Here is a 25,752-nt window from a genome sequence, read left to right on the forward strand (position 1 = left end):
TGCCTCCCCATGGAATCAGAAGTCGAATCCAGTATGAGAATATAAGTGTTTCCACCATCTGGAGATGGGGAATTGCTGAACCTCTCCTGCATCCTACAGAGATTGGCTGTGCAGCTGTTTTACTTGGTTCTCACAGGGCTGCTCACGTTCCCTGATAGTTTTTACTTTACTTGCACCAGCTTCCAATTCCTGAGAAACTTTTACCCTGCCTGCTTTGGACCCTTCCAGAGCACAGCCAGTGGTTTCACACTCAGGCAGGTCCTGGCCATCAGGAGCTGAAACAAACTTCTCCCCAGGCAAAGGGTTGCTCTGGCTCTTACAGACATGCACCTTTCCTGTTCACTCTCCTTCACCTCACTCCCATTTTCTGCAGTCCCCACAGACGGGTCAGGAAAAGTTTCAGGGAAATTCTCTTCCTCAAGAGCTCCGCCAAACAATAACTCACCCGTCTGGCTCCACAGGGGCACTGCTCCCTTGAGCCACAACCAGCTCCTGGGTTTCACCTACACCCAGGATCACTTCTGGCCCATTAGGCAGATTCCCACGTAATCCCGCTCCAGGCAGACAGCCAGTACCACCGGACAGAAGGTTAGGGTCCCTTTCCTCCCTTCTGCTACCAGCTCCTTTATCTTCATCAGTCAGCTTAACTCCATTGCCCGTCTGTTCTTGTGTCCTGGCGAGAGGATGACTCTGGTAGGACAGAGTCCTCTCACCCCCTCCCAGTAACACCTCAGCATCAGGCAAAGAACAAGTACCAGAATCGTCTGGTCTCTGGGATTCCCTGATGATACTAACTGGATTAGACCAAGTTAAAGCATCATTCCCCCTGAGAGACACAGAGGCAGGCCCACTTCCCATCTGGGCTTCAGCTGCCCTCAGATCCAGCTCTGGGATCTTGGCTCCATCTCGAGCCCTCACAGGCTCAGGCAAAGGATTCACTTTCCCAGAAGCAGAAGCACTTTACTTGCACCAAGGACCAGTGTCCTTAGCAGGAATACCACTGCCCATCCCGGAGCCATTCCCTCTGCTCCAGCCCCCATGGCTGGATTCAGAGACACACCTGGAATGCTCTTTTCTGGTGGATCCTTCTCCAGCCACCCCAGGCTGGGGAATCTTCCTCAGACAATGGGCTAGTTTCCTCATTGGCACCTTTTCCAAACGCAGGCTCTGCTCTCTCCCCAGGCTGCTGCTGCTGTTCAACACAGACAGACAATGGGAGACACTCTCTCCTTTGTCCCAGCCCCCCGGCTGGTCTCCACACACACACAGAAGGTGAAGCAGCTTCTCTCACAGACAACTTGCCATTCCCAGTGGACCAGCTGCTTTCCTGCACAGACACACAGGCACCTTCCTCGGCCCAGGCCTGGAAAACTCTTCGCAGGTCTGTCTTGGCCACTAGTAGATGATGGGTTGGAATCGCTCCTTCCCTCCTTGAGCTGCGGCAGGCCACTCGGTTCAGAGCTCCAGGCAGTCCAGGGTTCCCTGCCCCGATCCGGGCTCACCTCTGCAGGATTCTCCCCAGCCCTCAGCTCTGCCACTGCACATCCACGCTGCCTTGTCCAGCTCCTTTAATCTCGATTCGGTTTCCAGGTGCTGCCACTTCACAGCAGAGTTGCTCAGCGTGGTTGCAGGCTCTCAGGCTGATGCCCTCTGCACCCCACGATTCCTGGAAGAATCCCTTCAGTGTGCCAGGCTCCTTGCGGGTCACAAGCTGCCCAGGGTTAGGCCGTAGGCCCCTCCGCCCTCTGGGACCGACTCCAACAGACTCCCAGCGGAACCCCTTCTTCAGTGTGACACCCGCTCTCAGGGACCATGAGCACCCTGTCTTGGGAAGGACTCATTTAGCGTCAGCCTTCTCAGGGGTCACTTGTTCCTGGGGGTTGGGCTCTCGGCCCCTCCACCCTCTGGGACCGACTCCAACAGATTCCCCAGGAGTAACCCCTCCTCGGGTGTGACACCCCCTCTCGAGGACCACAACCGCAGTTGCTTGGGTTCGGCCACAGGCCCCTCCGCCTTGGGGACTGCACCTCACTGCCCTTCAGCACACCTGGGTCTCGCAGGCCCCACTTCTTCCGGGGCCCCAGTCACTTACTGCTGGATGCTCCATCCTCGGGGTGCAGAACATCCCACTTCTGACACCAGTGTGATGGGGTTCTGGGGTCCCCCAAGCTCTGCACCCTGTCCGCAGGCAGGAGAGTCTCTCACTCAGCAGGAAAACAGCAGGTTTATTAGCCAACAGGACACAGCATCATACAGAGGAGTCAGTACAGCAGGCAGAGACAGCCAGTTCAATCCATGTTGGGGAGAGGAGGCCCCGAGGGGCCCCCAGAACTGGGGCCTTGCCCCCTCCTTTGTCTCTCTCTCTCTCCCAGCCCCGACTAACTGCTTCCAACTCCCAGTTCCAATTCAAACCCCTCAGGCTCCACCTCCTCCTTTGTCTGCAGTACAAAGGTGTTACCTGGTCATCAAGGTTACCCTCAGCAGGAGCCCCACACCCTCTGTGAGCCACTCACACACACACACACAGGTATCCCCCACTCCATCACAGCTGCCCTCCCACTCCCCTCTCCTGGGGGCAGCTGGGACTCAGGGGCTGAGCATAGAAGTAAAAGAAGCCCGAGGGGGGGCGGGGGGGGCTGTTAACCCTCTCCCTGCTTGCAGGGCTTTGTGAGCACCCAGCCTGGGCACACACCTGAGCCTAATCCTTGCTCAGACAGCAAGGGCCAACAGCACCCTGTCCTCAGCCACAGAAACGGCTCTTCTCCGCCCACCAGCCCTGGGGTGGCATCTGTCCCTCCCCCTGCAAGGACTAGCTAAGCTACAGTCCAGGCCAGCCCACCTGCCAGCTGTGGGTGCCAAGGCTACGCTGGAGCCTTCATTCCCTGCAGGATAAGCCCCCCGCCGGCCAGCCCTTTGGCCTGCTGAATGACAGCACACAGGGCTCCCCAGCATGTGCTGCATGACCCCTGGGGGAGGCCGAGCAGCGACCGGGCTGCCCCACTGCAGGAGAGCAGAGGTGGCTGCAGAGCAGGCTCTGACCTGGACGCTGGGGAAAAAGAAGCCACTCGAACTCTGGTGGAGGCAAAGCCTTAACACAGACTCTTTATTGACTGAGAAGCAACACGATATCACAGAGCAGCTTGGCCTAGGGGCCCCTGGAGCAGAGACAGGGGGTCCCCTGTGGGTTAGGGCACCCTCAGTGCAGCTCCTGGGGGACCAGCTTGTAATGGGCCCCACAGGAGGGGCAGCGCTGGTCGTCCCCCTTGTGCAGCCAGAACCAGATCACACAGCTGTTGTCCTCTTCACCTGGGGGAGGGGGAGAAGTGGGGCGGGGAGGTTAGTGCAAGGGCTCAGGGGGGCACTAGCCAGCAAGTCAGGGGGCCACTGGCTCAGTCGGGAAGAAGGAAGAGCAGCAGCTCCCCCTACCCAGCAGTACTCTGTGCCCCCTGCCCCCCACAGGCCAGGCCTGCAGCACAGCCCAGAGCAAGTCCCTCCTCACAGGGGCCACATAATACCACCCCCAGCCGGCCTAGCTCCCATCAGAGCCCCCGGGCTGCTCAGGGACCTGCCCTTGGCTCTGGAAGCCAGAGCAAAGCCCTGTCTGAGTCCAGCAGCCGGCTCCCAACTTCCCCCAGGCGTCTGGTTCACTGTGAGCCCAGAACCTGTGTCCCTCTCTCCACCCAGCCCGTCACTCACAGATGCAGCCCACAATCCTCTTGTCGGAGATGGAGGGGACCAGGTGGGGATCCTCCTTGGTCCCTGCATAGCGCTTTGGTTGGAGGATGTTGTAAGGGTCCTACAGGGGGGCAGAACCATCAGCCAAGGGAGGGAGACACTTGATTGTTCCCATGCAGCACCCGGACACCCCCTCCACACCAGGCCCCAGAGCTGCAGCATCATCAGCCCTCATCCCCCAGCACTGACTCTGGGAGGTGTGGCTGGACGCCAGGCCCAGGCGCACTCTACTGAGCAGTGCAAACCTGGGGACACAGGCGGCCAGTGGGGCTTCTACTCAGCTCGTGTCATGCTAGAACCAGGATCCCCCCTCCCCCCCAGCCTCACCCAATGGGGATCTCCCCCCACGGCCTAACCCCAGCCCTGGCCCCCTGCTGGCAGTGGCTGAACCCAGCTACCACACAGGGAACCCTGAGGCAAAGAGCCAGGGTGGCTCTGCTCACCTGGCCCTTCTCTATGGCCTTCATGATTTTCCTCTCCAACCCCGTTGCTTGTTCTTCATCGGTGGGGATACCTGGGCGAGGGCGAGACAACAGCAGAGTGGGCAGGATCCCTCCCATCCCACACACTCCTCCAGGTCATCCCAGGGAAGGAGACCAACAGTTGGGAGCAGAGGGAACCGTCCTGCAGCTGGGACCCTCCTCCCAGGTGAGCTCACAGCCAGCCCTCCCTGGGAGGGAATAGAAATGAGCAGTCCCACCCTCGCAACTGGAGCTGGTGGGTGGGGATGACCAGGAGAACTGCAGGGTGACCTGCCTGCCGGTGTGAAGGTCACAGACCTCTCCAGACAGGCGGCTGCAGGGGACCAGTCAGCGGCTGTGATACCTGGTACCGCTGACACAGGGAAGGAAGGACAGGCAGGGGAGCCTGGAGGCCAGACATAGGCTAGTGCGGGAGACTGAAGCCCAGGACTTGCGAAGGAGCATTCTCCGAAAGGCTTCTGGTTCCAGATGCAGGGCCAGGCAGACAGCACTGCAGCGGCTCAGTGTGTGGGCAAGAGGGAAGACAACTAGGAAATCAAACCAAAAAAGCAGTCAAGTAGCACTTTAAAGACTAACAAAATAGTTTATTCGGTGAGCTTTCATGGGACAGACCCACTTCTTCAGCCCACAGCCAGACCAGAACAGACTCAGTATAAGGCACAGAGAACCAAAAACAGTAAATCAAGGTTGATAAATCAGAAAAAAAGTTATCAAAGTGAGCAAATCAGAGAGTAGAGGGGCGGCCGGGGGAGTCAAGAATTAGATTAAGCCAAGTATGCAAAAGAGCCGGGGTGCACGTTCTCTGGGTCATTATAGGGGCGCTTTTGCATACTTGGCTTAACCTAATTCTTGACTCCCCCCCAGCCCCTCTACTCTCTGATCTGCTCCCCTTGATCATTTTTTTCTGATTTATCAACCTTGATTACTGTTTTTGGTTCTCTTAAATGTTGAGTCTGTTCTGGTCTGGCTCTGGGCTGGAGAAGTGGGTCTGTCCCACGAAAGCTCAGCACCTAATGAATTATTTGGTTCAGGTGCTACTGGACTGTTTTTTTGTTTTGATAGTATATAGACTAGCACAGCTCTCTCTGTTACTAAACAACTAGGAAATGGTGAGGGTAGAGCCTCAACAGGCAGGGTGCCCCCCACCAGCTAAATGAGGCGCTGGTGGGCTGAGGAAAGCTGATGGAGCAGGGACGCACCTGGTTCAGAGACACCCCTTAGGGCAGACTGTACTGGGTGGGGGGGGGACCCACACAATAGTCAAGTAGAGGGGAGCAGACAGGAACGGGAACAGAAAAGAAACAAAGGAAGTCCCGTTCAGTGACATCCACGTCTCCAATTTGGTAAGTGCTGACACACAAACGCTGGGAGCCTAAGCACCGAGCTGGGTGAACGTGCACCCCGGTGTTAAGGGAGACAGGAACTGGCATCAGAGCAACTTGCCAGCGTAACGGCAATCAGTGGGACATCACAACAGTGGGGTAACAAAATGCAGGAGTAGTTCACTCTGGTGGGGAACGGCCCCTCTTCGGGGCAAACTAAAGGTAAAGCTCAAATACAACTGAAACCGGCTTAGGACCAAAACGGCCACCTCAGAACAGCCAAGTACGGTGCAGAGGCAACGCAGCGTGCGACACCCAGCAGCCAAATCCCTAGCAGGGCAGCAGGAACCACCTCCGACACGGCAGGTGCGAAAGGACAATTCAGCAGGCCAGGAACGGAACAAACAGCCGCGAGCAAGAGACCGGAACCGGCGCTATTTGTTTCGGGACGCGGGGTCACAGCACGATCGCGATGTTAGAGCCACACTCGAGACGCGGCCACTGCAAAGAACCGACGGTTCTCGGCGCGGGGTTCACAGCAGAGGACGTGCGGGAGGGTCCCAGACCTGGGCCGTTGGTTTTCGGTGGGAAGGCGAAGGAGCTATCAGAGGCTCAAACAAACCCGGCCCAGCGCTGTCCGGGGGGCGCAAGGCTCTCGGGCTGCCACAAAGCCGGCGACACGGCCCCTCGGCCGAGGCGCGTCAGCGAGGTGAAGCCGCGCTGGGGACCCCGCAGCAGGGGGATGCAGGGCAGGAAGGGGGGGGCGTTGGCCCGCTGCAGGCAGCTGGTGGCCCCGCACCGGGACGGGGCCCAGGCGGCTCAAGGCCAAGCAAAGGAGCTGGAAAAAAGCAGCGGCCGGTGAGGGGCGAATCCAGGGGGACGCGAACCGAGGGACCCGGCCGGCGGCGCCAGGCGAGGGGCGGGAGTCACCGGGCGGCAGGGGGGCGCGCTCAGCACCTCACCCTCGGGGCGGGGGCTGCGGGTCACCGCCTGGGGCGGGGCTCGAGGGTAACCGGGAACCACCGCGGGCGGAGCGGGACGGGACCGGCCCGGCCGGGCGGGCGGCGAACGCGCACGAGACTCCCGGGAGTCGCTGCGGGGACCCCCCCCATAAACCCCCCCCCGGCGGAACCCCCCCAGCCCACCCCCGGGACGGGACCCCCCGACCAGGACACCCCCCGCCGCGCTCACCTCCAGCCGCCAGGGCGCGGGCGGGGCCGGGGCCGAGCGAGGGCGGGGGGCGGCGCAGGGCCCGCAGGGCGCCGCTCACGCGCAGTAACCTTGACGCCATGGCGGGAGCGGAGTGAGCCCGGCGCTCGCGCACGGCGGCTTCCTTCCGGGAGAGGGCCGGAAGCTGGGCGGGACTTCCGGGGCACCTGAGCGGGGACCGCCACTCCGGGGCCGACCCTGAGCGATGGGCGCCGCCCCTGGCTCACGTGACCAGGACGGGATGGGAGGGGAAGAGGCGGGTCGCTCCCGACCGCGTGACAGCCGAGGGGGCGGGGCGGACTGGCTGGCCCCGCCCCCTGGAGTCCCGCCCCCCCCCCGCAGGGCCGTCGCTCGCTCGCTCACGGGGGCGCTGGGGGAGGGGCGGAGAGGCCCAGAGGTGGGGGCGCTGGGGGGAGGGGCAGAGAGGCCCAGAGGTAGGGGCGCTGGGGGGAGGGGCAGAGAGGCCCAGAGGTGGGGCACTCTGGGGGGAGGGGAGAGAGGCCCAGAGGTGGGGGCGCTGGGGGGAGGGGCAGAGAGGCCCAGAGGTGGGGCACTCTGGGGGGAGGGGAGAGAGGCCCAGAGGTGGGGGGTGCTGGGGGAGGGGCGGAGAGGCCCAGAGCCAGGGGGAGGGCTGGGGAAGGGGCGGAGAGGCCCAGAGGTGGGGGTGCTGGGAGGAGGGGCAGAGAGGCCCAGAGGTGGGGGCGCTGGGAGGAGGGGCAGAGAGGCCCAGAGGTGGGGGCGCTGGGGGGAGGGGAGAGAGGCCCAGAGGTGGGGGCGCTGGGGGGAGGGGCAGAGAGGCCCAGAGGTGGGGGCGCTGGGGGGAGGGGCAGAGAGGCCCAGAGGTAGGGGCGCTGGGGGGAGGGGCAGAGAGGCCCAGAGGTGGGGCACTCTGGGGGGAGGGGAGAGAGGCCCAGAGGTGGGGGCGCTGGGGGGAGGGGCAGAGAGGCCCAGAGGTGGGGCACTCTGGGGGGAGGGGAGAGAGGCCCAGAGGTGGGGGGTGCTGGGGGAGGGGTGGAGAGGCCCAGAGCCAGGGGGAGGGGAGAGAGGCCCAGAGGTGGGGGGTGCTGGGGGGAGGGGTGGAGAGGCCCAGAGCCAGCGGGAGGGCTGGGGGAGGGGAGAGAGGCCCAGAGCCAGGGGGAGGGCTGGCTGCGGGAGGGCTTTTCCGCTGTCCCCTCCCCAGGTGCCTCCCCCATCTGCTGTCTCCCTGGCTTGCAGTGCTCGGCCTCCCCGCAGGCAGCCCCTGCCCCTGCCCGCCCCTGGCTCCTGCCAGCCCCTCCCGTTCGCCTCCTGCCCCCTGGGGCACTGCCAGCAAAACCGGTTTCTGGGCAGTGCCCTGCATGTGGGGCTGCCCCCTGAGGTGCTACTGCAGCCCGATGAAAGGGGGCCGGGTTCTGCTGCGTTGGGAGCTGAGACACCCACCATGCTGCTGGCCAGAGGGGAGCAGCCAGCCCTGGGAAGAGAACCAGCCTGCAGCCACGTGCTCAGCTGGGCACCTCGAGGCTTCGAGAATTAGGGGCCCAGACACGGAGAGATTGAAAATTAGAGACCACCTCTGCCCAGGTGGGGCTGTAACACAGCCAGGGTCAGCGAGGCCCTGCCTCCCGGCACGCCCTCCTGGGGCCCTGGCGCACCAGCCGCAGCCGAACAGGCAGTGCTCAGACCTCAGCCCGCGTCTCACAGTATTGAGGGTGTTTCTTCCGCGCTGTGAGCTCTGAGTGCCTGGTGTGGGCAGAGTTTGCCCCCGTCTCTGTCTGTTCGCCACCCGCGCGTTGAGCTGTTTCTCCTGTTTTGCATTAGTGGCTGATGCTCCCATCCGCACACAGCTGCTCAGGGCGTCCTTTACCCTGGTAACATGCCAGTGGCCCGTTGTTCTCTGCGACATTTACCCATCCACAAGCTCTGGAGCTCGCAGAGCAGTGCTGGGCTTAGCTGGTTCAAGTGAGTCTGTTCTGGTAGGGCTCTGGGCTGAAGAAGTGGGGCTGTCCCACGAAAGCTCATCGCCTAATAAAATATTTTGTTAGTCTTTAAAGTGCTACTTTACTGCTTTTTCGTTTTGCAACCAATATGGTTTTTCTAACCATATTGAGGGGCCTAGAGCTCATCTGCTGCCAGAATAAAGAGCAGCTGCCAGTAACTGCGTAGCTACAGGCTGCGCTATCGCATTCCCTCTGCATTTCAGTACAATCCTCTCCCATCAGGCTGGTAAGAAGAAATCCACATCCCAATGCCACCCGTTGTTAACCACATCTCAAGATGGGTAAAGAAAACTTAGTTAACGGCATCAGAGCGGCGGCTGTTAGTCTGTAGCTTCGAGAACAACACGAAATCCTGTGGCACCTTATAGACTAACGGATATTTTGGAGCATGAGCTTTCGTGGGAGCTCTTTTCCCCATCTCCAGCCAGCCCAGACTGCCCCACTCCCAGCCCAGTTCCAGTTCAACCCGCCAGGACCCTCCTCCTGCCTTTGGCCTGTCCCCTGGGGAAGAAAGGGGTCACCTGGCTGCCTGGGTTACCAAGAGCCTGGAGCCCCATTGTCTGCGTGTGAGACGTCCTCACGCCCGAACTCCCCTCCCCTCCCCGCGCCGGTGCTGTGCCCGGGGAAACTGAGGCACCACCCGGGGTTACTGCGGGGCAGTAGGAAACAGAGGACACCTGCCCAGGGAATAACACCCCCACACCTGCCTCCCTCACAGAGATGCATGGCACTGAACCCACCCACTGGCCCCCATGTTACCCACACAACAGTCTGTCCTTCACACAGTCTGTGACTGGTTTGGGGGTCCCCAGCCCCCCCCCACGGCCAGCAGTGCCTCCCTCGGCGTGGGGAGGAGGAGGCTATGAGACGACAGGGGCACGGAGCGGTACGGGCTGGTCAGCACAGCACCCAGAAGGGCCCCCAGTGGGAAGCCAAGCCTGGGGACCCAGCCCCCTCCTTTGGTCCTATCCCCCCTCCAGATTAACTCCCCTACCTGCCCAGCCCCGCAGGTCTAGCAGCCCCAAAGCAAAGGTGTTACCTGGTCGCCCAGGTTACCCACAGCCAGGCCTGGTCGCCGGGTTACATCCAGCAGGGACCTCACAGCCAGGTGTGCTACTCACCCCACCCCGTACCTAGAGCCCCTGTGTAACCCCTCACCACAGACACCCCTTCTCCTCTCTGCGGGCCTTACACCCTGCCCTGGGCGAGGAAGGAGCCTCCCCAGCCTGCTTGATCTGCTCTTCAGCAGCAGTCAGAAAAGTCCCCAGCCAGGCAGACAATGTTCCACGCTCCCAGTAGATGCCAGCTTGCCCTGCCGGCCAGTCAGGGCGCCGGCACCGGCACAGGCGGAGATCTGTTAGCCCTGGAGCCGTGCCCTGGAGCTGGTTGCCAACGAACTTCCTTTGGGCCCTGGGTTACGTGGTGAAACTTCCGGCCGGCTTAGCTGGACCTCACCCGCTGGCTGCCCTGAAACGCCACTAACCTGCCTCCCTTCTCTGGCAGACCTGCCTGCCCCACCCTAGCCCACCGCCTCCCCCGGCTGCCCCTCGCCCAGGGACTCGTACAGCCCCGGGGGCAGCCACCAACCCATCGGCAGGCCAATGACAGGGATCCCTCAGCCTCAGCTGCTGCCACCCATTTCTCTGTGCCCGCCTGGCGCTCTGCTCCTGTCCCTGGGCCAGTGGGGCGCGTTACGCCAGGTGCTGCGCGTAGAAGGGATGTGACGGCTGTACAGCTACCGGCGGCTGGCCTCTCCGCCTGGCTGCCGGCTACCGAGAAAGGCCAGATCCTGACGGGAAGCCGGCAGGAGCCCAGCATTGTGGTTCCCACGTGACTTGGCCTGTGCTTAACCCGCTTGGCAGCCCGAGGGCATCTCCAGCAGGGGACAAAGACGCCCTTGATACCCTGTGTCAGCACCCCCTTCCTGCCCCCCACAGCCTCCTGGGAGAGATGTGGCCTATCCCCTTGGCAGACAGGCAGCTCTTTGGGGAGCGGGTGCTCTGGGGCAGGCAGGAAGTGAGCCGAGCCCCCAGCCCACCCCTCAACAGAAGCTGCAGCCAGGCCCCCCCGGCTCTTCCGCCCTTGCCCAGCCTGGCCGCCTCTCTGAGCGAGAGGCCTCGTGACTGCTACGGTGCACACGTGGGATTTGCACGGCTTCTGTCTTGTGCACAGTTGTGTGCGCGCACACAACATTGCAGGCCACCGCACGGGAGTAGGGGGTGCACCCGGACACGCATGAGGGCGTGACTCACACCCGTGTGTGGTGCGTGCAAGCGGCGGGTGCGTGCGAGGGACGGAGCTCAGGGCGTTCGCGTGGAAGAGCGTGTTCCTAGCGAGGGGAACAAAGAGCTTTTTCTCCTGCCCACGGCCAGCGCCCTGCTGAGAGCCGCCAGCCCCAGGCCCATCCGCTGAGCCAGCTTTGTCCTGAGAAAACAGAAGCCAGCAAGCGGCTGCTCTGTTTCCTTAATGCAGCAGTGCAAACCAGCCAGGCGGCTCCGGAGAGAAGCAGCTGCTTTGGCATGTACCAGAGAGGTGGCCGTGTCAGTCTGTAACGTCGAGAACAACAAGAAGTCCTGGTGCACCTTAGAGACTAACAGATATTTTGGAGCATGAGCTTTCGTGGGCAAGGACCCGTTTCATCAGATGCATGAGTGGGGGAGGGGGGTTCAGAGGGGTATTTAAAGAGCAGGGTCCCAGGAAGAGGGAGGGCCAGAGCTGACAAGGTCTATTCGGCAAGGTGCAAATGGCCCAGTATCAACAGTACTTAGCAAAAGAGGTAAAAACAAGTCAGATCAGACAGGGGGACGTGAGCCTTTGTCAGAGTCTAATGGGGAGATATTAACACTCAGGGCAGAGAAGCTGCTTTTGTAAGGTGCCAGCTGCTCCCGGTCTCTGTTTAATCCTGGTTAATGGAGTTAAATTTGCAAATGAATTGCAGCTCAGAGATTTCTCCCTCCGTTTGATTTTTGAAATGTCTTTGTTTTAGGGCTGCTACTTTTAAATCTGTTACTGAGTGGCCAGGGAGACTGAAATGGTCCCCCACAGGCTTCTGTACATTACCCTTCCTGATGGCTGATTTATGTTGCCCCACAGCCCAGATCCTGCAGCCGGGCCCAGCCAGGGCAGCACCCGAACCTGCCGGCTGCCCTGGGAGCAGGGCCAGCACTTCCTGGGGCCAAGCTCAGGCTTCTGCCCTCTTTGGGCCCAGGCAGCCATGCCCAGAGCAGTCAGGGCCCCAGCTGGGAGTGTGGCTGGCGGGGCCGGTCTGGCGGTGGGTCCCTGTCCTGGGGTGAGCCTGCTGGCTTTTTAGCTCCCATTGCAGAGGCTCCTGCTCAGAGGTCCCAGGTTCGAGGCCGCCTGGGGGTGGTTACAGGGGCAGTGCCACAGCTCAAGGTGCCTGGATTCCCCTGACCGACTACCCTCAGTGCTGGTCACACAGCTCTGTGCTGTGGGGGGAGGTGGCTGGAGGCTGCACTGGAGGAAAGCGTGGCTGGCACTGCCTGGCCCAGGGACCACTGCCCCATGCCAGTGACCCCCTCATACTGCCTGTGCCAGGGACTCCCCGGGCTGCCTGGTCCTGAGCCGGCTGTGCTCTGCTTGCCGAAGCCAACAAAGGCTTTTCGGAGCCAGGTGTAGCTGCAGCGTCCCACGCAGGGATTAGGCGCAGGTGTTCCCGGCCATCGCCATTGTTGGAGTCCCGGAAACTCCTCCACGCTGAGCAGGATCAGACCCGCCAGCTCTCATTCAGCAGCCGTGCTCAGAGCTCCCACCCCACTGGCACCCAGCCCGTGCTCCCCTGGCACACCACATGAGTGCCGTGCTCCTGTCTGCTCCCCTCCCAACCAGGGGGCGTTTGGGTTCCCAGGGGGGCGCTCGCAGAGAGCTGCCACCTCTCCCACTTGCAAAGGGCTGTGCCCTGCCTTTGCCGTCTCCCCAGCCGGCTGCGCCAATTGTTTTAGAACCTTGCCAGGTACGTGTCCGGGCTCGCGGGTCCATGAAGCAGCCGCCAACTGGTGTCCCCGGTGAGCCTTGGGCTCAAGGTGCAATCCAGGCTGGTGCCCCGGGGCTCCTCCCCATCCCTCGGTAGCAGGTAGTCCTGCCGTTTGGTGTCAGGGCAGGACCGGAGGGCGAGGAAACGGAGGGTGTGGAGCACGAGCAGGTATGGCTGTTCTCTGGGCCCGGTTCTGAAACAGACCAGCTGGGATCGGCGCCGCCAGCTGGGAGCACGGGGGGCGCTCGTGGAATCAGAGCCCCAAAACCGGCATTGGAGGAGTTGCAGGGGGCAGCTCCAGGCAGGCAAGCGAGGGGCGCTGCAAGGCCACCCGCACGTCCTGGAGTACGCGCAAGGGGGTGCGAATGGTGGAGAGCCCCATGCGGCCCCAGGATCCGCCCAGCGCCCCCAGCATAGCCCAGCAGGTCTCCAACGCCAGCGGCTGGTGCCAGGCCCGGCCCTCGGGCCTGCACGCGAAAGGATGGATTGCGGAGCAGGGGGCTCGCCAGCCCCTCAGTGGCTGCAAAGGACCTGATAGAAGTCCGGCAGCTCTGAGAGGCCTCTCGGGTCGAGAGAAGAGCTGCCGGTTGTACCGGAGCCCTTGGAGGTGCCGAGGTGGTGCACACCAGGCTACCTGCACGATAAAGGGGTCTCTGCAGGGCCCGGATGGGAAAGGTGTGGACCTGGCTGTGGATAAAGCCAGATCCTGCTCCCCTCCTGCCGGGGGAGGCTCAGAACCCCTGCAGAGACCCAGTGCAGCCCAGCCCAGAAGACCTCCAGAGCCCCTCTCCGGAGTCAGGCCAGGAGCGCCGGGGCGGGCTGCAGGGTGTTGAGCCGGTGCCAGAGCCTGGACAGGACTCGCCGAAGGGAGAGGCACCGCAGCAGTCCCGGCCATCTCTGCAGCCGCTCACCCGCCCTGGCCGCTAAACCCTGCCGCAGGTCTCCTGGCTTTGCTGTGATGGGTTCAGGGGTCCCCGTGCGCTGCACCCCGGCTGCAGGCAGGAGTGACTCTCACTCAGCAGGGAGAACAGGAAGTTTATGAGGCGACAGAGGCCCAGTTTCTCACAGAAATGTCAGTGCAGCAATCACAGACAGTCATTCCAACCCGTCCTGGGGAGAGGAGCCCCAGGGGTGCCCCTCTGGGGTGCAGCTTCCCCCCTCGCCAGGCTGGCTCCTTCCAGCTCCCTCTCCCCTCCAGCTTCTAACTGCCCCCTCCGATTCAAACCCAGCTCGGCTCCTCCCTCCTCTTTGTTCAGGGCAGAGGTGTTACCTGCCAGCCTAGGTTATAGCCCCAGGGTCATCCTTAGCCACTGGGAGCTGCTCTGCCTGTCTCACACATCCAGCCTGAGTCTCACACATGCACCCCCCCAACTCCACCACATCTGCTTTCCCCGGTGCGTGGAGTGTTACCCGCTACCCCTCGCCAGCTGCACCAGCAATGCCACTCCCGGCAAATCAACCCTACAGCAAAGCCCACCCCAGCCTGGCCTCCGAGCGCGTCTCCAACCCACAGCTAACCGCTAGCCCGTAGCTCGGGCTCTGGGACGCGCCCTGTCTGGATTCGGCTCTGACAGGCGGGCCGGTCGCTCGCTCCAGCCACTAGGCCAGACTGCCTGCAACTTGGCCGCTGGCCGTGCCAGCAGGACCCCTGCGGAAGGAGCAATGAAGTCTCGGTGCCGCGCCCGTGGCTGTCTCCGGCTTCCCTGTCCCAGTGCGGGGAGGCTGCTGGCTCCCACCCTGACTCACCCGCAGAGCAGGGGGCTGAAGCGCTAAGGCTGTGGTTTGGAGACACAGGGAGGGAGCGCAGGCCTGGTGCAGCTCTGCCGGGAGGCCGGCCCGGGCCAGGCCGAAGTTGGTGGGCAAGCCGAGCGCCAAGGCAGCTGTGTCCTGTCTCATTTTGCTTGCTTCTCTGCAGTCTGCCATGTGCCCTGAGGCCTGGCAGCCCTGGGGAGCTCGGGGAGGGGCTGCCCATGGGGGGGACTGTGCCGTATGAGCTGTGGGGGTGCTGGTGGTGCCAGGGCTGGTGGGCACAACCGTAGGCCCCGGGGCTCTGCAGAGGGGGGCACAGGACAGGGAGGAGGTGGGGGGGGTGAAAATGTCCCTCACCCCATGGGCGGAAGAGCCAAGGAGCTGAAGCCCCATTGCCCAGCCCTGCCCTGGCTCTTGGGCGCCCAGTGTGAGCCCCCCCCGGTGTTCCCCTTCCCTGCCAGCTCGGGGGGCCCTTAGCCAGGGCCGCGCCAGTCACTAGCCAGCAGGCAGGAGTGACACAGCCGTCCAGGGGGCACACGACCCCCGCCCTCAGCATGGCCTGCAGCAGCTCTGGCCAGGGGCGCCGGGGCACCAGTCCCCCCCAGCCTGGCTGGGCTGGGAGCCAGTGGCAGGGCCCTGGGCAAGGCCTGCCCCATGGGCTCAGCTGCCCTCAGACACCCGCTGGCTGTGCCCATGGCTCCCAGGCTGGTGAGGCTGGGGTGGGTAGCTGAGGGGGAGGGGGGGTTAGCTGTCGGGGAGGGGTGGTGGGCTGTGGGGGGAGCGGTAGTGAGCTGTGGGGGAGGGGCGGCAGGTTGTGGGGGGGTGGGGGGTGAGCTGTCGAGGGAGGGGTGGCAGGTTGTGGGGGGAGGGGTGGTGAGCTGTTGGGGGAGGAGTGGCACGTTGTGGGGGGAGGGGTGGTGAACTGTCGGGGGAGGAGTGGCAGGTTGTGGGGGAGTGGGGGGTGAGCTGTCGAGGGAGGGGTGGCAGGTTGTGGGGGGGTGGGGGGTGAGCTGTCGAGGGAGGGGTGGCAGGTTGTGGGGGGAGAGGTGGTGAGCTGTTGGGGGAGAAGTGGCACATTGTGGGGGGAGGGGTGGTGAACTGTCGGGGGAGGAGTGTCAGGCTGTGGGGCTGTGCCGGGGGGAGGTCAGGGTGGCGGGCTGCAGGCTAAGGGGGCTGGCAGGGCTAGGGAAGGGCTAAAACGGGGGGCAGGGGCGCAGCGTGTGTGGGGCGGCTTCTCCCACTGCAGAGGCGGGCGCGGCAGGGCGCTGTGTGCCCGGCTTCGCGGGCAGCGTGTGCCCTGGGCATGGCGGTCTGCCCAGCTGCGCGCGTCTCAGCGTGGCCGTGTGTGTGTGTCTGTGTCCCCGTACCACAGCACAGCCCCAGCCGCCTACCGCCTGCCTGGGCCACTCAGTGTCTGGGGACTGGGCCATGGAGTCTGGCCATAGATACAGCTTTCTTTTAACTATGTTCTCATTTGTATTTCTTAATATTGTTACCAAGTCGTTTTATGGATTGTTGCATCGTCTTTTCACACAGAAATCTCGCAGCTCTTCATTTAGAATACAGAAACTCCTGTTCTTTGTGTGTGTCTTGGTAGAACACTTCCTTGGGATAAATACGGCAAAGAAAGCCTGGGCGCCCTTTATTTTTGGATGGCTCCATTGCTTGCCGGGTTGAGTGGCTGAGGAGTGCATAGGAAGGCCTGGGAGACAGGCAGCTCGTAAGGGTTGTGGAAGGGGTGAAGACCTCAGCCCCGTTAAGGAGGATGAAAGGCTCAGGGGAAGAGAGCTGTCAATGGGAGCTGGGACCCTCCTTCCAAAGGACGTTACGGGATCCTCTTGCACTGAGGATGCCTCTCCGGGGGAGCGCACGCCAGTTGCTAGGAAGAGGCAGGTGTTAGCAGTGGGTCATTCAATCATTAGAAACACAGACGGTTGGTTTTGTGATGACCAGGAGAACCGTACGGTGATGTGCCCGCCTGGTGCGAAGGTTGCGGATCTCAGGAGGCATCTAGTGTGACTTATGCGTAGTGCTGGGGAGCAGCCGGTGGTCGTGGTACATGTAGGTACCGATGACGTAGGCAGGGGTAGGAGAGACGTCCTGGAGGCCAAATTTAGGCTGCTAGGAAAGAGACTGAAGACCAGGACCGCTATGGTGGCATTCTCAGAAATGCTCCTGTTCCACGCGCAGGGCCAGGGAGACAGGCAGAACTTCAGTGTCTCCATGAGTGGATGGGACAATGGTGTAGGGGGATAGTTTTATTAGGAGCTGGGGATGCTTTTGGGCTGGGGGAGCCTATACAGGAAGGTTGGGCTCCACCTAAACCAAGGTGGATCCAGGCTGCTGGCACTAAACATTGAAAGGTGGTAGAGCAGTTTTTAAACAAGGAGATGGGGGAAAGACTTTGGTGGGAAGGAGCGTGTGGATCAGACAAAGACTTCTCTTTGAGGAGCGTCCATTAATAGAGATTCTCCAGGTCTTAGTCGGAAAGAGAGGAGGGGAGGTGATATAATATGCACCAGATCAGACAGGAAACACTCTCATCTAAAAGAATCTTATCCATCAAGGAAGGGCAGACGGTGGCAGGTTTGTAGAGGGCGTCTACACAAATGCTAGAAGTCTAACTAATAAGATGGGTGAATTCGAGTACCTCGTATCAAAGGAGGAGTTTGACGTAATAGGCGTCACCAAAACCTGGTGGAATGAGGACAATCGGTGGGACACAATCATACCGGGATATAAAATATATCGGAAGGACAGAATAGGTCGTGCGGGTGGCAGAGTGGCCCTGTATGTGAAAGGTAATGTAGGATCAAATGAAGTAAAAATCTTAAATGAATCAAACTGTTCCATGGATAGAAGCCCCAGGCACTAATAAGAATATAGCAGTAGGGATATATTATCGACCACCTGACCAGGACAGCGATGGTGATGTTGAAATGCTAAGGGAGATTAGAGAGGTTATCAAAATAAAAAGCTCAGTAATAATAGGGGATTTCAGCTATCCCCATATTCACTGGGTGCATGTCACCACAGGAGGAAATGCAGAGATGAAAATTCTCCATGCCTTAAATGACTGCTTCTTGGAACAGCTGGTACAGGAACCCTCTAGGGGAGAGGAAATTCTTGATTCAGTACGAGTGGAGCACAGAATCTGGTCCAGGAAGTAACTATTAGAGGACTGCTTGAGAATAGTGACCATAACGTAATAACATTTAACATCACTATGGTGGGAAGGACACCTCAGCAGTCCAACACTCTGGTATTTAATTTCAAAAAGGGGAATTACACATAAGTGAGGAGGTTCGTTACACAGAAATTAAAAGGTACAGTGACGAGGGGAAAATCTCTGCAAGCTGCGTGGAAGCTTTTCACGGACGTCATAATAGAGGCCCTACTTGAATGTATACCCCAAGTTAAAAAACATAGTAAGAGACCTATAAGAGAGCCACCATGGCTTAACAACCACGTAAAAGAAGGAGTGAGAGCAAAAAACGTATCTTTTAATAAGTGGAAGCCCAATCCTAGTGAGGTAAATAGGAAGGAACATAAAGGCTACGTCTACACGTGAAGCCTACATCGAAGTAGCTTATTTCGATGTGGCGACATCAAAATAGTCTATTTTGATGAGTAACGTCTACACGTCCTCCAGGGCTGGCAACGTCGATGTTCAACATCGACATTGCGCAGCACCACATCGAAATAGGCGCAGCGAGGGAACGTCTACACGCCAAAGTAGCACACATCGAAATAAGGGTGCCAGGCACAGCTGCAGACAAGGTCACAGGGAGGACTCAACAGCAAGCCGCTCCCTTAAAGGGCCCCTCCCAGGCACACTTGCACTAAACAGCACAAGATACACAGAGCCGACAACGAGTTGCAGACCCTGTGCATGCAGCATGGATCCCCAGCTGCAGCAGCAGCAGCCAGAAGCCCTGGGCTAAGGGCTGCTGCACGCTGTGACCATAGAGCCCCGCAGGGGCTGGAGAGAGAGCGTCTCTCAACCCCCCAGCTGATGGCTGCCATGGAGGACCCCACAATTTCGACGTTGCGGGACGCGGATCGTCTACACGGTCCCGACTTCGACGTTGAACGTCGAAGTAGGGCGCTATTCCGATCCCCTCATGAGGTTAGCGACTTCGACGTCTCGCCGCCTAACGTCGAAGTTAACTTCGAAATAGCGCCCGACGCGTGTAGCCGCGACTTCGAAGTTGCGTGCACGTGTAGACACAGCTAAACACTGCCAAATTAACTGTAAGGCAATAGTTAACAGGGGGAATAGCCACCTAGGAGGGGAGGGTTAGCTTGGTGGGCTGAGCATTGGGCTGCCAAACCCAGAGTTGTGAGCTCAGTCCTTGAGGAGGCCATTCAGGGATTGGGGCAAATAGATGTCAGGGATGGTGCTTGGTCCTAGGTCCTACTAAGAGGGCAGGGCTGGACTAGACGACCTCCAGAGGTGCCTTCCAGCTCTCGGAGATATGCGATAAGGAAAGCCAGAAAGGGTTTTGAGGAACAGCTAGCCAAAACCTCAAAAAGCAGTAGTGAAATGCTTAAGTACATTAGAAACAGGAAGCCTGCTAAACAACCAGTGGAGCCCCGGCACAATCGAGATGCAGAAGGGACAATCAAGGACAATAAAGCCATTGTGGAGAGATTAAATGATTTCTTTGCCTTTATCATCACGGCTGAGGATGTTAGGGAGATTCCTAAACCTGCACCTTCCTTTGTGGGTGATGAATCTGAGGAACTGTCCCAGATTGAAGTATCATTAGAGAAGGTCCTGGAACAAGTAGAAAAAACTTACCAGCAGCAAATCCCCAGGACCGGATGGCATTCACCCAGGGGCTCTGAAAGAACTCAAATGGGAAATGGCAGAATTATTAACTCCGATTTGTAACCTATCCTGTAAATCAGCTTCTGTACCCGAAGACTGGAAGATGGCCAACGTAACGCCAATATTTAAAAAGGGCTCTAGAGGCAACCCTGGCAATTACAGACCGGTAAGTCTAACATCAGTACCGGGCAAATGAATTGAAACAATAGAAAAGAATAAAATTGTCACACATGTGGGAGAACATAATTTCTTGGGCAGAAGTAAACATGGTTTCTGCAAAGGGAAATCACGTCTTATTAATCTATTAGCATTCTTCGAGGCGGTTAACAAACATGCAGACGAGGGGAATTCAATAGATCTAGGGTACTTAGATTTCCAGAAAGCCTTTGACAAAAGTCCCTCACCGAAGGCTCTGTGTAAATTAGGTTGTCATGGGATAAGAGGGAAAATCCTTTCATGGATTGAGAATTGGTTAAAAGACAGGAAACAAAGGGTAGGAATTAGACCAAACATCCACGCGGTGCGCAGCAGCAGTCAAAAAAGCCAACGGGATGTTGGGGATTGTTAAAAAAGGGATAGAGAATAAGACAAAGAACAGTTTACTGCCCTTTCTAAAACTATGATGCCCACATCTGGAATACCGCATACAGGTGTGGGCTCTTCACCTCAGAAAAGATATTTTGGCATTAGAAAAGGTTCAGAAAAGAATCGCTAAAACGATGAGGGGTTTGGAACGGGTCCCGTACGAGGCAGGAGGTTAAAGAGACCGGGACTTTTCAGTTTAGAGGAGAGGAGACTGAGGGGGGATATGGTAGCGGTCTATAGAATCGTGAACAGTGCGGAGAGGGTGAATAAAGAAAAGTTATTTACTCGTCCCCATAATACAAGAACTAGAGGACACCAAATGAAATGAATGGGGAGCAGGTTTAAAAGTAATAAACGAGCGTTCTTTTTCACCCAGCGCACAGACAACCTGCGGAACTCCTTGCCGGAGGAGGCTGTGAAGGCCAGGGCTATAAGAGACTTCAAAGAAGAGCTGGATAAATTCATGGAGGTCCATAACAGGCTGTTAGCCAAGGTAGGAATGGTGTCCCTGGCCTCTGATTGTCAGAGGCTGGAGATGGACAGCAGGAGACAGATCGCTTGATCATTGTCTTCAGTCCACCCCCTCTGGGGCACCAGGCACCGGCCACTGCCGGCAGACAGGCTCCTGGGGTGGATGGACCTGTGGTCTGACCCAGTATGGCCCTTCTGATGTTCTTATGTGTAGCAGTGGGGGATAGCTGGGTTCTGTTCCCAGGTGTAGCCGAGGGGGGTACCAGGACTCCTGGGTTCTGTTCCCAGTTATATCAGTCGGGGGGAGGGGGCGCTAGGTGCCAGGACTCCTGGGTTCTGTTCCCAGGTGTAACAGTGTGGGAGCTGGGTGCCAGGACTCCTGGGTTCTGTTCACAGGTGTGACAGTGGGTGGGGGCTGGGTGCCAGGACTCCTGGGTTCTGTTCCCAGGTGTAGCAGTGGAGGGGGAGGAGAGGGCAGGGCTGGGTGCCAGGACTCCTGGGTTCTGTTCCCAGGTGTAGCAGTGGAGGGGGAGGAGAGGGCAGGGCTGGGTGCCAGGACTCCTGGGTTCTGTTCCCAGGTGTAGCAGTGGAGGGGGAGGAGAGGGCAGGGCTGGGTGCCAGGACTCCTGGGTTCTGTTCCCAGGTGTAGCAGTGGAGCGGGAGGAGAGGGCAGGGCTGGGTGCCAGGACTCCTGGGTTCTGTTCCCAGGTGTAGCAGTGGAGGGGGAGGAGAGGGCAGGGCTGGGTGCCAGGACTCCTGGGTTCCGATCCTGACCAGCTGCACCACCTGGGGCGCCCCCCCCACCACCCCTGCTTTAGTTCCCTGGCTGCTGCTTGGGGCAGGGGCACGAGGGTTACTGGGTCGGTTGCAGAACCAGGCACAGAGTCACCAGCTACCGAGCTCCGGGGCCCAACACCTGGCCAGCTGCCAGAAGCCTGCGCTGGCCCGGCCGTGCCCCTTGGCGGGCAGCCGGCTCCCGGGGCAGGGCTGTGATTTGTCTGTGCTAGCATGGGCTCAGCCCCGGGCGCTGGGCCAGGCCGGGGGAGGATTTGTTGTCCTGCTCACTAACTCCCTGATTCCAGCCGAGCGCACACGCACCGGGCCGCACGCCAGCCCCTCACCCCGGGGCCGGGCAGGGAAAGGGCCCTTTGATGGGAATTGCCGCCCAGGCCCTGTGTGCACACAGCCCCAGGGACCCACACATGCCAGCACATGCAGAGCCCCAGGCACGCAGACACACATGTGCACAAAGACAAGAAGGCTGACAGCTTTCCGGAGCGTGAGCGTTTCCGGGCAAAGCCCCTGGGCCGCGGGCATCAGTGGGGACCTGGCAGGGGAGCTCTGCGGCAGGCGCCGGGCTCGGCAAAGATGCAGGTTGTGCGGCTACAGAGCCACACGGCTGCCCCCGAGATGTGACGTGTACACAGAAACCCGGACACCCAGAGAACTGTCTGAGCACATGCAGATGCACATATGCACATAAACACACACAGACATGCAGACACACAATCACTCACAGATGGGCAGACTTGCAGACACACACAATCACATGCAGACTTACAGACACACGCAGACACACAATCACACACAGACATGCAGACTCACAGACACACACAATCGCACACACACACACACACAGACGGGCAGACACACACAAACACGCAGACACACACAATCACACACACACAGCCGGGCAGACCCACACATGGTCAGAGCAATCCACACCCAGGTGGCCGTGTCTGTTGCCAGTGAGACCCAGACCTTCGCACACGTGTAAATGTGCTCACGGAAACCCAGACACCCACATGCACACAACGCCCCCCCCCCACAGACCAGACTCACGCACCTCCCCATGTGCTCTGTGCAGCTGGAGCCAGCCCCGCCCACGGGTGCACTGCCTGTGCCAGGCCTGGGGTGGGGGGCACCACTGGGGAAGGGGCTGGCTGGTCCGGTCTGTGGGGCTGACCCTGTGTGTGTGAGTTGCACCCCGGCCACCTGGTAGTCATAAGCAGCCCCTAGGTATTCCCTCAGCAGCCAGGGCAAAGCCCACCCCGCCTCCGCCACAGGCTGTGTGCTGCCCCCCAGAGCTGGCTGCATGCGGCTCGCCCGGGGGGTGCAGGGTGCTGCGGAGAGGCGGGACAGAGGCCGAGCTTTCCTTCCCTGGCTGGTGCCCAGGCGATGCCCATGGCCCGGTGCCCGTTCCCTGCCCAGCTGGAGGAGGGGCCACGCCAGCATCCGCCACGCCCTGGCCTGGAGCACTGGGATTCTGGGGGGCAGGATGCAGGGGTGTCAGCTGGACAGGAGTTGGCCCCTCTCCTGCCCCGCCCCCTTGCAGAAGCTCCACCCCTGCCCCGCCCCTTCCAGCAGGCCCCGCCCCATTTCCCCATTCGGCCCTGCCCCTCTGGCTGGGGGATGCCTGGGGAGGAGGTGTCTGGCCAGGCTGCCGACTCGACGCCCACCAAACCAAGCACCAGCGCCCCCCCAGCCCCTCCCCCGCGCTCGCCCCCACTTTCCCCGGGGCGCTGGGGTGGCCGTCCATCAGGGATTGGGGTGCACCCTGGGATGGGCAGAGCACTCACAGGGGTGCCAGTCCTGTGCCCAATCCCCTCTGCAGCATTCTGCACGCAGGGGTGTGGGGCCTGACCTGAGGCCAGCTGCCTGGGAAAATCTTCACCCCCTCCCCTGCGCCAGCTTGCTGCAGCCCACGGGGAGGGGCTGTGCTGTGGGGGCGCATCAGGCTGGCGGATGAGCCACCCAGGGCCCAAGCCACCGCGACAGCCACACCTCTTCCCTCTCGGGGTATGTCAGCACCAGCCTCCCCCGTGCTCCCACAGGGAAACTGAGGCATGGGGGGAGGCAGCCACAGGTGGATGGAAAAGACCTCAGGTGCCATGTGTCCCCCGGCCCCTCCCAGAGCTAGGGAGAGAACCCAGGACTCTTGGCTCCCAGGCTCGCCCTGCTCTAACCACTAGTTTCCACTTCTCTCCTCAGTGGCTGGGCTCAGTAGGACTCCCGCTGTGCCCGAGCTCAGAACCTGAGGCCAGCTTTAGCAGCAGGCCAGGCTGCTCAGCCAAGGGCGCCCCACGGTGCCAGCCCCTCGGCTGCCCAGCACACCCACACGGGCTGGCTTCGGTGCCGGCATGGCGGCCTGGGGCCCCAGGAGTCACCCTGGGCTGCTCCGTGGGGTCCCCTCTGAGCCCTGCTTCCCACCCCAGGACAGCAGCTGGGGGGACTCCGCTCTGCTGGCCCCATAGCAGGTCCTGCAGCCCAGCTCCGGCCACGCCGGCCCTACCCAGCTGGCAGCAGAGCTGTTGGGACCCATGCCCAGCACCGCTGCCCCTGGGTGACCAAGCCTGGCCCTGCACCTGAACACCCCACCTCTGGCAGCTCCCTGGAGCAGGTGGGTCAGAGCCTGGGGGGCAGGGGTGTGTGGCAGCCCCCTTCCCCGCAGCCCTCCTGGGCCCCCTCTGCCCCACTCACCCCTGTTGGAGCAGCCAGGAAGCACCAGGATGCTTCTGGCCCAGCCATGGTGCCCAGTGGCCTGGCCAGGTCCCCAGCCTGGGCTCTGCTCCCCACACCCCTCCACCCCAGCTGCCTGCCTGCCTCAGCCACCTGTGCTCACTGCTCCCCAGGCAGTGTCTCAAGCTGGAGGTTACCTCTAACCTGGCACCGGGGAGCTCCATGCAGCATGAGTGAGAGCAGCTGGCGTTCTGCTGGGGCCGCTGCTCCACCCCGAGCACCCCTTGGGCATGTGAACGGCACCGGCTCAGGGCCAAGGCCAGATGGGCCCGGCACGACACAGGCCTTCGCCAGCCACGGAGCTGCCTCCTGCAGTATTGCCCTGCTGGTACGGCTCCCACACCCCAGCCCTGCCCTCTACCAGCCGGGTGCCCAAGTCCCAGAACTGAGCTTGACTGGCACCAATGCTGCCATCCTCTCCTGTGCTGGGCCTTGCCCTGCCCTGCAGGCGACAGGGACAGGGCACAGAACAGACCTAGCCCAGGAATCAGAAGCCACCACTCCATCCCTCTCCACTCCCCAGGCTGTACCCTGGCTGCAGGGCCCTGAGCATTGGTTGGCGAGACATCCCTGGGTTAACTCCTTTCTCAGGGGAGGTTTTAGATACCGCATTGTCATTTGGCCGATCATTGTACTCAGCCCTGTTCAACGCCAACAGGCCCGGGTTGCCGGCCCCAGGGATAGAACCTGGGACATAGGGGCTGAAGCCCTGCACTCTACCACGAGCTAAAGGCCAGCGGGCCCTCAGCTGAAGCTGTAGAGCACGGACGTCACTCACTGCAGATGAGGTCTCAGTGCCTCTGGGTACTTCCTATAGAAATGCATTTTGTAGAACAGTTCCTAGAGGTAGGGAAGGGAAAGCGAAACCTCTCTGTGCCCTTTAGTTTTGGATTGTTTCATTGCTTGCCCTGTGGAGTGACTGAGGTGCGCCTGGGAAGGCCTGGGAGATGGGCACCTCCAGGCGCTTGCAAGGGCTGGAGCAGGCAGGTCCCAGCCCAATGAGAAGAACAATAGAACCTGTGAAATGGGCCCATTGAAAGAAGATTGGACACGTGGAGGCCTGGGGAGGCACCAGCAAGCGCCTGCCTTTGGAAGCACCAGGAGAAGGTGCTAAATGCATATTCATAAAATTGCTCTTCCAGATTATGCATATGCATGAGCCGGCTAACTGGTGCCAACCTGCGTGGGAAAGAGGACGCTAGAAACGGAAGCATCTTACACGGGGACCCGGGTTTGTCTTGCCGGCACTGGAGCACCGATGCGGATCGGCAGAAGCCCGGCTCCACCCGGCCCCAGCTCACTCACCCGGCCCCAGCTCACTCACCTGGCCAGGGCAGTTAGGGGGAGCAATGACTGGTAACAGCAACAAGCCAGGAGTGAGTGTGTGTGTGTGTGTAATAAATCTGTGCGTGTGTATGCAAGATCTGTGTGTGTAATACATCTGTGTCTGTGTGTATAATAGATCTTCGTGTGTGTGCAATAGATCTGTGTGTAACAGATCTGTGTGTAATAGATCTGTGTCTGTGTGTAACAGATGTGTGTGCAATAGATCTGTGTGTAATAGATGTGTCTGTGTGTGTAACAGATGTGTGTGTAATAAATCTGTGTGTATGCAAGATCTATGTGTGTAATAGATCTGTGTCTGTGTGTGCAATAGATCTGTGTCTGTGTATGTAATAGATGTGTGTAACAGATCTGTGTGTCTGTGTGTGTAACAGATCTGTGTGTGTGTGTGTGTGAAAGCTCATATGCATATGACAAGTGTTGACTGCTGCGTGTGTACTAGCAGTAAACACGGGGTTTTGCCTTTTCCCCTGCAAAGCCCCCGTGTGGGACCGGTCAGCACAAGACAGGCCCGGCACTGGCTCTGGTGAGGGCG

At 60.3% G+C, this 25,752-nt stretch overlaps 1 protein-coding gene and 1 long non-coding RNA gene across 2 annotated transcripts; one reads left to right on the plus strand and one right to left on the minus strand.

The window, feature by feature from the left end:
• Nucleotides 1-3,076: 3,076 nt before the first annotated feature.
• COX5B (cytochrome c oxidase subunit 5B) lies at nucleotides 3,077-6,887 on the minus strand. The gene is made up of 4 exons (XM_074982007.1): nucleotides 6,731-6,887; nucleotides 4,179-4,249; nucleotides 3,697-3,796; nucleotides 3,077-3,306 (listed from the first exon to the last, which is right to left on the minus strand). Exons 1-4 carry the CDS (start codon nucleotides 6,828-6,830, stop codon nucleotides 3,197-3,199), a joined length of 381 nt encoding a protein of 126 aa, XP_074838108.1. The 5' UTR covers nucleotides 6,831-6,887; the 3' UTR covers nucleotides 3,077-3,196.
• Nucleotides 6,888-19,404: 12,517 nt separating this feature from the next.
• On the plus strand, nucleotides 19,405-25,289 carry LOC142004387 (uncharacterized). The gene is made up of 3 exons (XR_012642992.1): nucleotides 19,405-19,464; nucleotides 20,260-20,376; nucleotides 25,016-25,289. It is a non-coding gene; the product is annotated as an uncharacterized LOC142004387 (long non-coding RNA).
• The last annotated feature ends 463 nt before the right edge of the window (nucleotides 25,290-25,752 follow it).

Source organism: Carettochelys insculpta, chromosome 31 (assembly GCF_033958435.1).
Source record: "Carettochelys insculpta isolate YL-2023 chromosome 31, ASM3395843v1, whole genome shotgun sequence".
Lineage (NCBI taxonomy): Eukaryota > Metazoa > Chordata > Testudines > Carettochelyidae > Carettochelys > Carettochelys insculpta.